This window comes from Callorhinus ursinus, unplaced genomic scaffold (assembly GCF_003265705.2).
Source record: "Callorhinus ursinus isolate GAN/ISIS: 27379988/994484 unplaced genomic scaffold, GSC_fseal_2.0 scaffold8, whole genome shotgun sequence".
NCBI lineage: Eukaryota > Metazoa > Chordata > Mammalia > Carnivora > Otariidae > Callorhinus > Callorhinus ursinus.
Window position 1 is genome coordinate 31,863,990 of NW_027397070.1, and position 15,750 is coordinate 31,879,739.

Sequence of the window (15,750 nt, forward strand, 5' to 3'; positions counted from 1 at the left end):
CAAGTTCTCTCCTGCCTCCAGGCACCTCCTTTGAGCACAGGGTTTGTCCTAGGGGTTAAGAGAGGGGTGTAGTCTGCGGATTGTAAGTGGTAGTGGATGGGTTTCTCATTTTCTCTCTCCAGAACCTGCTGTCTTTCTCTCGCTGAATGTTGGTCCTATTGTTTAATGAGCCAGGCGTGACTGCCCCCCTGGGGTAAAAACTTTCACCCAGCCAAGGCTTTCTGATATAATTATTTGGGGAGGGAGGTAGCAAGACTTGAAGGTGAATTCTGAATTGGGGACTATAAACCAAGTAATGACAAACACAGTAATTACTGTATGACTTCCAAGTCTTCTAAACAGTACTGGAATGTCAGGGCCCAGGCCTCTAGAAGATGAAAACTGGTCTTCTTTTTTTCCTGTATTCAACAAAATCTTATAGAGATTACCAGGAGCTAGTTAGCTCTTTGGGTCCTAAGGGTTCAAAGATGAAAGACCTGAGCTCATGGCCCAGTGTTAAGCCAGAAAACATCCAAAATAGTGTGATAGGGCCAACTATGGCAGATACAAGGCCATGTGGAGGCAGAAGAGAAGCACTGGTTAAGGGACAGGGTGGGAAATGATCACTAGAAACTTCCATGATGTAGTAACATTGACATGAGTCTGGAAGTGTGAGCCAGCTAGCTCCCTTTACTATGTATAGACAATTCCTGCTCTTGATAACAGTTCTGCAAATCCTCTCTATAACCACGTGGCTTATGCAGAGAGTAGAGGGGAAAAATATAAAATGAGTGAGAGGGTAGATTAAGAAACTCTTGTCTTGGGAGGCTGGGAAGGAAACGGTAACCTACTGGGTGAAGGAGGTATTATCACTCCCATTTTACAGATGAAAAAAACTGAGATTTGTGTTAAAAGTTGTCCAAGGTTGAACCCAAGTTGGTATGACTCTACCGTCCAAATCTTTTATTCTGGATATTTGTTCTATCTAGGTTTCAGGCTTGAGCTCTTCATTCAAGCACTGGAAGTTTCAGAAGCGGTCTGGAGAAAAATTTCTGTTCCTGACAGGAATGGTAGTCTGGCATGAGGCTTAAGAGGAGTGATGCCTAAGAGAAAGGTGTACTCTTCAGATTACATTATTCTCAGGGACCATCTCATAAAGGAGGAGTGATTCTACAAAGGTTCTCAGTATCCCGTTAAGGTGATGTCTGCCTTCACTGTCACCTTCTTTGAAGACTGCTCGGTGCCACCCTCATACCATGGACAGTACTCTTGATGACACCAGTAGTCACCTAGGTCCCTGCAGAGCATCGACCCATTCTTCTTCTGCTAGCTAGATTTAATTGTTGCCAATTCTTTACTTTTACCATCTACCAATGTCATAGAAAGACTGGGTCTCCAGAGCTCTTTTGTTTTTCTGGTCATTTTAAATTCTCTACAGTCCTGCTTAGATGTATAGTTTTGTATATATCATTACAACTGATATACCAGGAATTCCATCCATTACCATGAAACTTGATCAGATTTATTAATGGTAGAGGCCCCTGGAATTTGGAAACATGAGTGCAACCATTGTATGGCCCTGAGCTCATGTTTGATTCCAGTCTCAGCTTTTTTATCCGTCAAACAGTGATAACACTTGTCTCATGGGATTCGTTTTGAAGTTAAGTCTATAACATTCACGAAAGTATGGTGAGCTGCTCTTCAGATTCTTCCCCTTTTCTCTTTGGTGCCCTGGAATATCCCCCAAGTGCCTTCTGAACCATCACAGAAAGTAAATTATGTCCCATGCGACCTTTAATGGTATAGCCTTTAAAATTTGTAGTCTGCATATGATAGATAGGGCAAGTCTTTATTAACCAGTGTATTTAATTAACTGGAACATTCTCTTCTGCAGATAACTGGGATAATAGGAATATTACTGCAACTTATTAGAGCCAATTAAAACTTTCTGATGATTTAAGATGTCATTTTCTTCATTTTTAAAAAAGAACCTCAGCCTTGGGGTCAATAGTTGCTGAGATACTATTTTAAAATATTGTCACTTTTTGAAAAATATCTTTTCTTATATAAAAAAAACCCTTCTTCTCAAATTAGGGGAGCCCTAGAAGAGGCTTTTCTATTTCCTGTATACCTTTGTTACCGCCCCCCATCCATACTAAGTGTCCTGAATTTCATTTTCTTCTGTTTATTTTTTTAAGCCAGTTTTCTCAAAGGTCTGTTTTATTTTCAACTAACCATTTATTTTGGATGGAGTCTTTTGTTGTTTTTGCTGTTTTATTATTGTTTTTAAGGAAGCAAGAGATTTAATATGTTACTGACCCAGCTGAAGGAATGAGTGGAAGAAGAGACTGAAAATGCAGGTGGCAGAGAGGGAGAGGAGGTGGTCATGGACATAGCAAAAGGAGTTGACATTGGAAAGGTAGAAACACGCACGTTAAAGGCAGCGCCAAAATACGGTAATTGGCAAACAAAAGAACAGAGACATCGGGGCACAGAGGAAAGTGTCTGTTAGCATATGACTGTTGATTGTTTCGCTCTTTTAAAAAATGGAAGTGCAGTCATGTGACAAGAGGAAGTGAGTATGCACTGGGAACTTGAGCACATTCTCTAGGGAAGGCAGTAAGATATCCACCGCCAAAAAGGCCAGTATGGTCAGCAGCCTAGTGGACTCAGCTGCATCGGAAAATGGTAAGTTTGGTGGGAAATCCCTGGATCTAGTTATGAGATTCATCTAGCAATTCCAGTAACCTGAGTAACCTGGAAGTTGGTGAGTGTGGTCAAGCGGATGTGAGGAAAGTCTAGAGGTCTTGACTGACCAGTAAATGCTGATCAGGGAGGCAGTGCAGTGTCCCGAAGAAGGTGTAAAACTGGGAAAACTAAAAGGGTTCCAAGGACCGCCAGTCCTGACAGGCACAAAAGCAGAGTCCGTGATTTTACTGCTGTTTTTATTCTCAGAGAGGGAGTAGGCTATTACTATCCCAGGGTTGAGATCAAAGATGCTGGCGTTGACATCTTCAAGATGAGAAAACTAGTTACCTTATAAATGTAATTGGGTGTCACTGCTTAATCCTGTGTTAAGCACTTCAACGACTGTCTTTGGTATTTGCTTTCTCTGCTATACTGTACGCCACTAACAGATCCTAGCTACACATTTCCCTTCTTCCTTCTTCCACTTGATAAACCTTCCCCACTCCCACCCGACAGTCCATGTAACGTCTCTACATTCTGGGCCAATGGTACCATCTTTCATGGCTGGTTAGAAGGTTAGCTAGATGTACTGTTATTTAAGAGGAGGCCACCAGAGTACCTGATCTGTTCTGCCTTTCGACTCTGTGTCCACAAACTCCAGAGGATCCTCGGCTCTGAAGTTCAAAAATAGGAGCAGAAGAATCTTCGGTGACAGAAAGAGGGGAGAGTTGTCTACTGATACCACTGTGGGAACTGGGGCAGTTGGCTCCTGGTTTACATCGAGTAACTGAGGATCTGGAGGTACCTGGGAAAAAAGAGTTCAAAGCAGTTTGAGAACTTTCCAGAGGAAAAACTGGAAACAGAAGAAAAAAAAAAGATTTTTTAAACTTTATTTATTTAGGAGAGAGGCAGAGAGAGAACGAGCAGGGGCGAGGGGTGGGGAGAGGGATAAGCAGACTTCCCTCTGAGCAGGGAGCCCAACCTCAGGACCCCGGGATCGTGACCCGAACTAAAGGCAGATGCTTAACAGACTGAGCCACCCAGGCACCCCCAAACTAGAAACAGATTTTAAATGCCTTGGCAGTAAAATACATGGCAGCAGCAGTCACAGTCCTGATATCAGGGACATTCATTGAGCTCAATTCTAATTTTATAAGAGGGGCTCCTAAAAAGAAAATTCTATATTGGCAAGGTCTGTGTCCCTAAGATAAAGGGTCTTTTTAGATAAATCTGTCAACCAAAAATGAACTTCAGAAAATGGTGTTTGGGTTGATACATCTGTTCTGAATTAGAACTGTTAACACAGTCAAATAGTTTACCTCAAGGGAAGGAAACTGTCCTGTCACGCTTGCTTCTTCCCTTCTCCTCCTAAGATTGACTGTTGAATTCTTGACTGGTGAAACTGCCAGAGGTGTCTCCTATGAAGCCCACTCTACACTTTTCCACTGGATTGGTCACAAAAATCCGACTTGGTTGTGTCTCCTCAATCACCTCTGGCCTCTCTCCACTCTTACAGAGGAAAAATCCAGCCTTCAGAATCCTCCACAGGCTAAGCCCCACCTGATCCTGATTAATCTTCTAAGCACCCCTGCCCAGGGTGGGCCAGCTTTATGGGCCTGCAACCGGTGCAGCCACACCAGGCTCAGAAGGACCTCACATGCCTCCCCCACAACAGTGCATAGTTGCCATGTGGAAGTGCTTTTATCTTTCTTTTTTTAATTTAAATTCAATTAGTCAACCTATAGTACATCATCAGTTTTTGATGTAGTGTTCAATGATTCATTAGTTGCATATAACACCCAGTGCTCATCACATCCCGTGCCCTTATTAATGTCCATCACCCAGTTACCCCCTCCCCCCAATCCCCTCCCTTCTGTAACCCAGTTTGTGTCCCAGAGTCCAGAGTCTCATGATTTGTCTCCCTCTCTGATTTCTTCCCATTGAGTTTTCTCTCCCTTCCCCTATGATCATCTGCACTATTTCTTATATTCCACATGAGTGAAATCATATAATTGTCTTTCTCTGCTTGACTTATTTCACTTAGCATAATACCCTCCAATTCCATCCACGTAAATGGTAGGTATTCATCTTTTCTGATGGCTGAGTAATATTCCATTGTATATATGAACCACATCTTCTTTATCCATTCATCTGTTGAAGGGCATCTCATGTCCTTCCACAGTTTGGCTATTGTGGACATTGCTGCTATGAACATTGGGGTGCAGGTGCCCCTTTCACTACGTCTGTATCTTTGGGGTAAATACTCTGTAGTGCAATTACTGGGTTGTAGGGTAGCTCTATTTTTAACTTCTTGAGGAACCTCCATACTGTTTTCCAGAGTGGCTGCACCAGCTTGCATTCCCACCAAGAGTGTAAGAGGGTTCTCCTTTTTTCCACAGCCTCACCAACATTTGTTGTTTCCTGTTATTAATTTTAGCCATTCTAACTGGTGGTATTGTGGTTTTGATTTGGATTTCCCTGATGACAAGTGATGTAGAACATTTTTTCATGTGTCTGTTGGCCATTTGTATGTCTTCTTTGGAGAAGTGTCTGTTCATGTCTTCTGCCCATTTCTTGACCAGATTATTTGTTTTTTGGGTGTTGAGTTTGATAAGTTATTTATAGATATTGGATACCAGCCCTTTATCTGATATGTCATTTGCAAATATCTTCTCCCATTTCATAGGTTGCCTTTTAGTTTTGTTGACTGTTTCCTTTGCTGTGCAGAAGCTTTTTATCTTGATGAAGTCCCAATAGTTCATTTTTGCTTTTGTTTCCCTTGCCTTTAGAGACGTGTCTTGCAAGAAGTTGCTGTGGTCGAAGAGGTTGCTGCCTGCGTTCACCTTTAGGATTTTGATGGATTCCTGTCTCCCATTGAGGTCTTTCATCCATTTTGAGTTTATCTTTGCGTATGGTGTAAGTTCGGTCCAGTTTCATTCTTCTGTATGTGGCTGTCCAATTTTCCTAGCACCATTTATTGAAGAGACTGTCTTTTTTCCACTGGATATTCTTTCCTGCTTTGTCGAAGATTAGTTTACCATAATGTTGAAGGTCCATTTCTGGGGTCTCTATTCTGTTCCATTGATCTATGTATCTGTTTTTGTGCCAATACCATGCTGTCCTGATGATTATGGCTTTGTAATACAGCTTGAAGTCAGGCATTGTGATGCCCCCAGCTTTGGTTTTCTTTTTCAACATTCCCCTGGCTATTCGGGGTCTTTTCTGGTTCCATACAAATTTTAGGATTGCTTGTTCCAGCTCTGTGAAAAATGTTGATGGCATTTTGATAGGGATTCCTTTGAATGTGTAGATTTCTTTTATCTTTGAACTTATTTTCTGTAAGTGATTTCCAGTGGGATAATGGAGCACATGCAGGGGGCTTGGGCTCAGAGCCTCAGCTCAGGCGTGGTCTTGCCTCCTGTTGCCTCCCCACCTCTTGGAGTGGGTTTTCAGCCACCACTCCCATGTCTTTGCTTTGCAATCCTACAGGGACTTGAGTCCTGGTGTGGAGAGTGTTGGGATCTCAGGGTGAGACCACCAGTGTCTGTGGGGGCCTGCACTCACCCAACAAGTATCCCTGTGTCCAAGGGAACAGATGTTAAATAGCAAATAAAAAATGGAGAAAGAGAAAGAGAGAGAACATAAGAAAGGAAAAAGCCATTTTCTGCTTTTTGGAAAAGGGGCTCTACATTTTCACTTTGCCCTGGGCCCTCTAATTACACAGCTAGCCTTGCTCCAAGCTGAACACTCCATTCCAACTAGTTCTGGCTGTGTTCTGACACCTTCCTCTCACTACTGACAAGCTTTAAGCCTTTAACTGGGTTGTTCCTCTACCTGGAATACTCCGAATCTACCCAAATCTTTAAATACTACAATCAAATCCTGAATGGTTCATGCAGTCTTTGCTGTGAAATCACATGCACCTATACTTTCTTTGAACTTTTACTGTCTGAGCTCATTTGACAGTAGTCTTGCACTAGCTGTCCCAAGGCCTGACTTTCTCTTGTGTGAATGCTTTCACTCTCCCCATCTGCAGAAGCTGCCTGATGCCGGAGACTGCATTCTCTCTCTCTTTCTCTCAGTAAACTTTTAATTTTGAAATAATTTTATATTTACAGAAAAATTGAAAAGACAGTTGGGTTCCCATATGCTCTTTACCCAGTTTCCTCTAATGGTAACATCTTGCATCACTCTCCCCGCTATGCATTTGTCAAAATTAAGAGATTAACATTGGCTATTGTTATTAACCACGCTCCAAACCTTGTTTGGATTTCCCTAGCTTTGTTACTAATGGCCTTTTCCTGTTCCAGGACCCCACCCAGGACACCACATTGCATTCAGTCATCGTGTCTCCTTGGCTGCCTATGTTTGTTCACAGAGTACATTTATTTTTCCTTGAAAGTTATGAGTTTCTCTATTTCCATGGCTACAAAGGGAAGAACAGAGGCTATCATCCTCTGTGGTCGTGGAGGCTATGTCTTGTTGCGGTGCTTCTGAGATGGTAGAAACCATCAAATGAAGAGCAAAATCTTGAAACAGCAATGGCATCTTGGCTTTAGTTTGGCTTTGAATAATCATGTCACGTACTGACTGAGTTATCACTTGAAGCAATCAAATCAGAACCTTGAGAAACAGGGATATCCAGAAAAAGAAAGCTTGAGTTCCTGGACCATGGTCTCCAACAAGAACCTAGCAGGACAGCAGAGTAACTTGGCTGTGAGTGTTAGTTCTGTAGTCCGGGACTCCTCATCTATGACAAAGTGTTTCTTGTTTTCTGTTCTTCCCTTTTCTTTTTTTCTCAGTATTGGGAAAAACAAGGAGAGATATATAAAATGGAATTAGCTGTACCATCTATTATTAAGTGTCTTAAGTTGATCTAATTAAGATGTATTATTTAATCTTGGATTCAAAGGAATAAAAAATGTATAGCTACTCAAATAAGCAACAGAAGAATTACATATTGATTATTATGCTTAAATCAATGCTATGTTAATGCTGTTATTATAAAAGTGTCAAAAATACATAAGGTTCTTATTTTACATATCCAAGATGTTTCCTATGCCTTTCACAACTATGTTTCTAATTGAATATTTCAAATTCCCTGAGAAGAGAGTCTGTCTAAAATTCAGTGAACTCTCATTTATTTATGCTCTTTAAGAGGGGTTGATACTCCAAGAGTCATTTTTAATTTATCTTTCAAGTATTTTTCATAATTTATTTTACATGAGTTGTGCCTTCTCGTGTTTTCTTATGTGAATATCATGTTTCATTTTGTGATCATTCGGCAATGATCATTATAGGTGGATAAGAGGTGGAATTATAGGTGGGAAAGAGGAAATTCCAAAATAGGTTGGGAAGTTAGTTGAGCAAGGACTGAGATAAAACATTGGCCATAGTTAAAAAGTTGGTAAATCATGTGCAGCTAGGAGTGTTGGATTTGTAAGCCAAACTAGCGATTTCTCTTGCTTCCTCATTTTCACTGAAGTGTTGTTACATTCTGGCTTCTGTACCTCCTGGTCTGTATGCAATAAGGCTCAACACCCTTTCCTGCTGCCAGTTGCCTCACACCGGTTGATTTATGAAAGAGATCCGAGGGCAGTTGACCCACTGGAGACACTGCAGACATTTAAATCATTGTCCTAAAAAGGCAAACTTTAAACTTCAGAGCCAAGCCCAGAGGCAATGTTCAGGGCTTGGGCCATGAAACCGTCACCTCTAATCCTGGAAAACAAAAACACTGCCCCATGCTACATGGTCGTGTACCCTTCAATTACTATAAAGCCACCTCTGACAAAAATAATATTCAGAACGTCACCTGGGGTGCAGTCAAGGATCATAAATAAATCACGTCTATTTTCAATTTTCTATGCCACAGTGAGTGCCTGGGCATTGCAAATTCAGTTAGTGAACAGTGTTCAGACTTTAATAGATATTGAGAGTAAAGTGTATTAGAAGTGATAGGTTGGAAGTCTCTCATTAGTCACACCAGACGGTCCCCCCCGACCCCTGTAAAGACATCTGCTCACTTGAGCCATAACAGTAGGTCTATCTTGTGCCATTTTTCATATTTGTCCAGGCACAAGAATATAATTTCTTCATTTGCACTGGTTAGGCTCTGCAGGTTCCCCAAATTGATGTAACTCAACAAGTAGTTATTAAACACCTATTCTAGGGCAGGTATTGTCCCTGGAACAGGTGTTAGACAAATGAAGAATACACAGTCCGTGCCCGCACGGGGCTCTCAACATAGTATTGGAGTCAGACTTGTAACCAATTAAGCATAATTTAATGTGAATTGGAGGGCAAGAAGAAAGGGAGTGATTCATTCTGCCAGGAGCAGGGAAGTCTCTAGGAGTGGCTACATCAAAGTTGGCTTTGAAGGATGAGCAGGACTTTGCCGGGCAGAGTTCTACACTGAGGAATACGCAATAGAGTCTGAGGCAACCACAGAGGCAAATACTCAGAGGGGTAAAGAGTGTGCTATGAGACAATAAGATGAGCAATTCTAAAATGCTGAATTCTGAGTGCAAACAAGCCTTGAAAATCCTTTGAGCAGTGTTGCTCAGATTAAATGTTCCACGGAACGTGCTCAATACATGCAGACTATTATAACAAAAAATAAACAGGTAAACAAAAATGACTATTAGCAGTACTTTATCAGTTAGAATATCTGACTTCATATAAAAGAAATCCAAACTTGACCTGGTTTAAGCAAAAATGTAGAATTTTTAGCTTAGCAACCAAGGGACAGGACAGCCAGGAATGTCCCTAAACCTCAGGAACACCTGGGCCTGGGGCTTGGTGTAGGCAAATAGTCCCCCATCTCTCACTGCAGGTACCGGCCGCATGTCTTCTCACTTGGCTGTCATCTGCTTTTCTCTGCAGAACATTTGGTTGTTTGAAGCTCCCAGGTTTCCAGTCTTACAGCTAGAAATCCAGTTTCCCAGAGTCAAAAATCTTGAGGAAGGATCTTGTTGTGTGTTATACTGACGCCTGGTCCAGCTTCTGTGGCCAGAGAACACTGTGACAAAACGGGAAGGGGCGGGGGGGGCTGGGCAGACAGGGCCTTGGGCAACTCCTTAGCAACGTCAAAGCAAAAAGTAAAAAAGTAAAGCAACTGCCTACCCAGAGTGTAAAGTGTAGGGTTCTCAGAAAACAACTTGAAAAGCCAAGCAATAAAGAGTAACTAGGAAAAGCTCTTTGGAAAGTAGATGAGAAGCAAAGTGTCAGGTAAGGCTCTGTGTGAGCAAGTGCAAGAAGACTTGGAAGATAGTAAACCAGACTCTAAGATATCATTCTAAGAAGAGCCCTGACATTGACTCTTATCTCTCATGAACACAAAAGGTCAATGACACATTTGGTTCTACTAAGCATTATCCTGAACAGTGAGATGGAGATCTTATCCTCACTTGCCCCAAGCTATGGTGCATACCTACCTGAAAGACCACAGGTAGCCCTGATGCCCAAACCTAAAGGCAGAGATAATGAAAATACAGAAGGCAATTACACAATCCAGGGGATGGTGGGGGGGGGGGGGGGGAAAGGAAAGTGGGGTTGGAGAGGTAGGAGCTGTATGACCAGAGGCAGCATAGTATCCTGGAAAGACTTCCGTGAAAGGCAAGATACCAACTGGCTATGTCCCCTCAGGGAAATCACTGGACCTCTCTTTGTCTGTATTCTTTATACTCTGAAATTTAATGATTGAACAAAATGGTTTCCTAAATCCCTACAGCTTTCTCTCCATTAAGGATTTTTAAATTTTTTTAATTTAAATTCAATTTAATTAACATATACTGTATTATTAGTTTCAGAGGTAGAATTCAGTGAGTCATCAGTTGCTTACAACACCCAGTGCTCATTACTTCAAGTGCCCTTCTTAATGCCCATCACCCAGTTACCCCACCCACCTCCCTCCAGCAACCTCAGTTTGTTTCCTATAGTTAAGAGTCTCTTATGGTTTGCCTCCCTGTTTTCGTCTTATTTTATTTTTCCTTCCCTCCCCATGTTCATCTGTCTTGTTTCTTAAATTCCACATATGAGTGAAATCATATGGTATTTGTCTTTCTCTGACTTATTTTGCTTAGCATAATACCCTCATTGCAAATGGCAAGATTTCATTCTTTTTGATGGCTGAGTAATATTCCATTGTGTGTATACATATATACATACCACATCTTTTTCAAACAAGCAAATCATGTTTAACCATAAAACAAACTTTGTCTATTTTCAACTAATTTTTTATAGTCATTTATATTAGTCAAGGTTCCAGAAGCAAGAGAGAGCAAACTCAAATTAGGATACTTTATTTAAAAGGTGGTCAAGGTACAGGGCTATGGGGCCATACAGTGCCCTAAGCCTGCCACTGTAGCATCACCTGTGAGCTTGTTAGAAATGCAAATTCTCAGCAGCCACCTCAGACGTATTGAATTAGAAACTGCAGTGGGGGTAACCTATGGTTTAAGAAGCTCTCCAGGTGATTCCAATGCAAGTGAAAAGTTTGAGAACCACTACGTGTGACACCACAGGAGGGAGGGTAATATCCAGGTGTAGCAACAGTTCTTACTACACTTACGCCTGAAGGGACAAGGAAAGGGAGTGATTAGAAAAATCTGGAAGGAGGGGCTTGCCTGATATGAGTTATGACTTTTCATTAAGGTAGGCACCCAGCTAGGGCTTCCTGAAAATACTCCTTTCCTTTGATATCTCTTAGGGACTCCCCATTGATTAGTAAGCCAAAGTCAGGGAGGGTGAGAGAGCCTGTTTTCTGCAGTCCTTTTAGTTCAACCACCACAAAGAAGGGCAAGTAGAGAGAGATTATGGGGCAGGTGGAAAGAGAATTTGAAAGGGCAGAGGCATCTGATCTACCATGTTTCTACAATAACAATATTATAATCACAAAATGAGGGGCTAGGCCACATGATCTTCTAGCTTTAAGCTTCTTTGATTGATGATTCTTCTTTGATGACTCTTCCAACCAATCTCTTGAAAATCATACTTTAAGCATAAAACTAACTTTGACAATTTTCAAATAATGTTTTATAAGTGTGTTTCTTTTAAATATCCGTGATCTTTTCTGTGAAGATGTTACAATCACTGAAGAAACATCGAAGACAGAAATGTCTTGAATTTTGACGTGGAGTTGGTTGGAAGCCACGATTATTACTTTGACATTTTATCTTATAAAAAGAGATAAGGTATTAGCAATTCAACAAAAGATTATGTGAAAAGCTGTATTTCAGCTTATTTTTAAATTAATATTTCATCACATTACAATGGCAGCAAATATTCCTTGTAGTGAGGGAATATTTACTGTCGTATTGGTTGGGTTTTCATTGAAGTCCATATGAAATTTGCAAAAAAAGCTATTTATTAGGTAAACACTTAGTCCTAGAATTATTGAAAGGGGTCAGCACGGTGGATGTTTTTACAAGCAATACACCAACTTTCCATTTCAATCTGTACCACCTTATTCTTTAAAGCCCAAACCCTCCCAGCACAGCACTGCCTTACTTATCACATACTATTCACTCTGTGTAGCTCTGAACACTTTTTTAAAAAAGATTTTACTTATTTGTGAGAGACAGAGAGAGTTCAAGCAGGGGGAGGGGCAAAGAGAGAGGATGAAGGAGAAGTAGACTCCCCACTGAGCAGGGAGCCCAACGCAGTGCTCCATCCCAGGACCCTGAGATCATGACCTGAGCGGAAGGCAGACGCTTAACCAACTGAGCCACTCAGGCACCCCTGAACACTCCTGATTCATTTCCTAGAGAAATATCTTTTAAAATAAACTGGCTGTTGATTATATTATTATCCACATTTTTTGTATCAAAAAAATTTTTAAGACTTGCTAATTATCTTATTGCAAATGATAATCAAATGTCCATTAACTAAAAGTTAGATTTTCAAGATGTAAATGTGAAATGTTTGGGTACCTACACATGTGTACTAAAGTGACCTTTTTAAAATCCTTTAAAGCCTAATTAATTTTTATTCACCTAAAACCTATAATTGGAAGAAAGGACTAAAAATTGTTCTATTTCTGCTATGCACACCTTGTCCCTAAAACAATATTAATTTACTCTATATGGAATGTGATTTATTTTCCCTACCAATAACTACCTTTAAAACTAAAAAGTATGTCGCTGCTCCCTATTTTTACAATGTAAAAACAAAATGTCTAGCACTTATTTAACACTTACCATGTGCCAAGAGCTTTACATATATGATCTCCTGACAACACAATACTGTGGTGTGGATTTTACTATTCCCATTTTATAGATGAGGAAAATGGACCTTCAACAGCCCAAATAAGTATTTTCAAAAGTCAAGGCAGGTCCAGTTCCAAAGCCCATATTCTTTCCAGTATAATTTGTTGCCCTTCCCATTTCAGCCAATCAGCATTGTTGAGCTCTTTCTGTATGAAGGGGAAATAGTTCTGTGGTACAGAAAATAAGGACAATTATTGTTCAGAGAGCGGCAAGATTAATTTCAGCCTGGACAATTACAGAATACTTAGCAGAGGATGATGGATTCCAGCAGATGCTAGCACAGGGCAGGGTTTGGATAGGAAGAGAGCCTAGAACAGCTTCCAACAAAGAGAAAGTGGGGATTTTGCCCTTTTAGTTGCTAGGAGCAAAAGAGGTATTTTGAAGAGGGATGATGAGTTGGAAGCAGAGTCTCTTGAAGGCAAAACTGGCAGGAGAAGGCAGGATGCACAGAACAGATAGAACCTGGAAGGAAGACATCTATTTGGAAGCAAAACATGTTCCTTAAAGAGAGACAGGACTTCCCCTGTAGAAACATGTATGGCAGTGGGACCCTTTTTTCCCTGCTAAGATCCAAGCATTCACATGATAAAAGTCAAAAGAACACCAATAATAACAGTATCTTGTGCTTATAAACTGGTCATACTTATTCTTCCTGGTCATGATCTCACCCATTTGTGATACAGCCAGAGCACCCTTTACCCCAGGGCCTAGAGGGACTTCATTCTTACTTGGGCAACCCATATATTTGTCACGTGCATGTTCTGGATTTATACTCTAAAGAAGAGGTTGGTGGGGCCCCTGAGTAGCTCAGTCAGTTAAGCATCCAACTCTTGATTTCGGCTCGGGTCATGATCTCAAGGTCGTGAGATCCAGCTCAGTGTCAGGCTTTGTGCTGGGTGTAGAGACTGCTTAAGATTCTCTCTCTCTCTGCTCTGCCCCAGCCCCCAGCCCCCACCCATCTTACATTTCTTCTGGCTTCCTTCTCCCAAACAAAATATCATCCTTAAGAGCTGCTTGTTTAGATCATTTCTGGACCTACATCTCCATCCAGTATCAAGCATTTACTGCCTCAGCGCTGCTCAAAGATGTCACCCCTCCCTCAACTATGGCTCCAACCACGCCCGTGTTTTATTAAGTCTACAGTTTTCCTACTTCCAGCTAACTCTTATCTTGCCCATCCTCAGTCTCTGACTACGCAGCCTGTGATTCCTTACACCTTCATCATCTGGAGAGTTAGATTATAGGTTAACCTTGATGATTTTTGCTGAACACTCATAGATCTGGAATGGATTTTTAAGTATTCCCAAGGTACCTAAGAAAGAATTTTAAATCTATTTGGCTTATCCTAGATATGAATCAGCAGAAAACTATAAAATTGCCTTTAACATTTTTTTTCTTTGGTGATAGCCTCGGTCTTAAGTAATTTCCCAGATGATAGAAAGTATCTTTCATTGTAAAAGAACAAATAACAATTTTTTAAAAAATCTCTAAGCTCCATTAACAATTCCCTGAATGTTTTTTAATGTGAATACCTTGGGCCTCTGTCCTACTTTTAACTGCCCAACACTCAACTCCCTTCTCATTTAAGGGGACCCTCCCCCTGCCAATTACATAAGTCTTGTTGGGAAAGTGCCCCATATGCCACAGTAGAAGCCAAATGAGGCTCTAAGAGGTCTACACCTCTCCCTGCCCCCAACAATAGGGGGCAGGCATGACTGGATTTCACCCCATCAGACCCTCCTATCCAGAACTTTAAATTTCCAGAAACCAGGATGGTTCAAGTTCCATGAGCAACAGTGGCAGCCCGGGGGTAGATAAGTGATGGCAATAGCAGCATCCTGGGGGCCTGTCCCGGCTGCTCAACTGTGAAGCCCCTCAGTTCCTGCACATTTTCCAAGGTTCTGTGAGTCTCTCCACCCCAGTCCACCCAGTAAATTTCTCTTTTGCTAACCAGCCATAACAACTTCAGAGGCTCCAAGCTGAGAGCCCCATCAGAGACGGACTCTCTGGGATCTTCAGGCACACCCAACCCCACAGTACCCTCCTCTCCTGTCCGTTCCTCCTTCTCTCTGATGTCCTCACCCACTACTTCCCTTGTCTTGTCACCTTCTCTATGAGTGACATTTTCTGTTCTCAGGGAGGGTTCATTGGAAGATTTAGGAAGATTTTCTGGAATTCTTGCCAGCTGCCCTATGAGAACCCAATGGCAGACATTCTTAAGGGGGTGTAGCTGTCCATTACCTTTGCTGAACACCGGGAAGCAACTATTCCCCCCACCCCTGGAAGGGGGCTGGCTGACTCCTAGGTGAAGGTGGAATGGGAGGACTTCAGTGATGCACCAGCCCCACTGCTCTCCTGTGTCGCTCCAGGCACTGATGCCAACAGCAGGTGGAGATTTACTGGCCATACAGTAAAATGGCCTGTCCTGATGGCTCTGAGATACTCACCTTAACTCAGGAAAACCAAAAGAAATTTAGGATCGACTTTAGAACATTTCCCAAAGAGATCAGTTCAATAAATTGAAGCAAGATAGATAAGAAAATGCTGTGCCATATGAAGAAAATAAAAGTAAAAGTGCTACTCTGGTCTATAAATCTATACTTGGCTACTCCTGGAGTATTAAGTGCAGTTCTGGAAATTGTACCTTTGAACATATACCCCTGTGTCTCAGTTGGTAAGATACTGGCATTAAGACTACACAACTATTTCGCTTTTTATAATACCATATACACTATTCTTAAAACACATATAAATAATGTAATGGTATTAATCATATTTTACATGAATTGACTAATTTTACATTAATCATATTTTA

At 41.4% G+C, this 15,750-nt stretch overlaps 1 protein-coding gene across 1 annotated transcript in view; it reads right to left on the bottom strand.

Moving 5' to 3' along the window:
• SLC35F4 (solute carrier family 35 member F4) overlaps nucleotides 1-15,750 on the bottom strand; it is a 220,753-nt gene that overhangs the window by 24,112 nt on the left and 180,891 nt on the right. Inside the window, exon 2 of the mRNA XM_025869964.2 lies at nucleotides 3,287-3,472. Coding sequence (XP_025725749.1) covers nucleotides 3,287-3,472 — 186 coding nt within the window. The remainder of the gene's footprint in view (nucleotides 1-3,286; nucleotides 3,473-15,750) is intronic.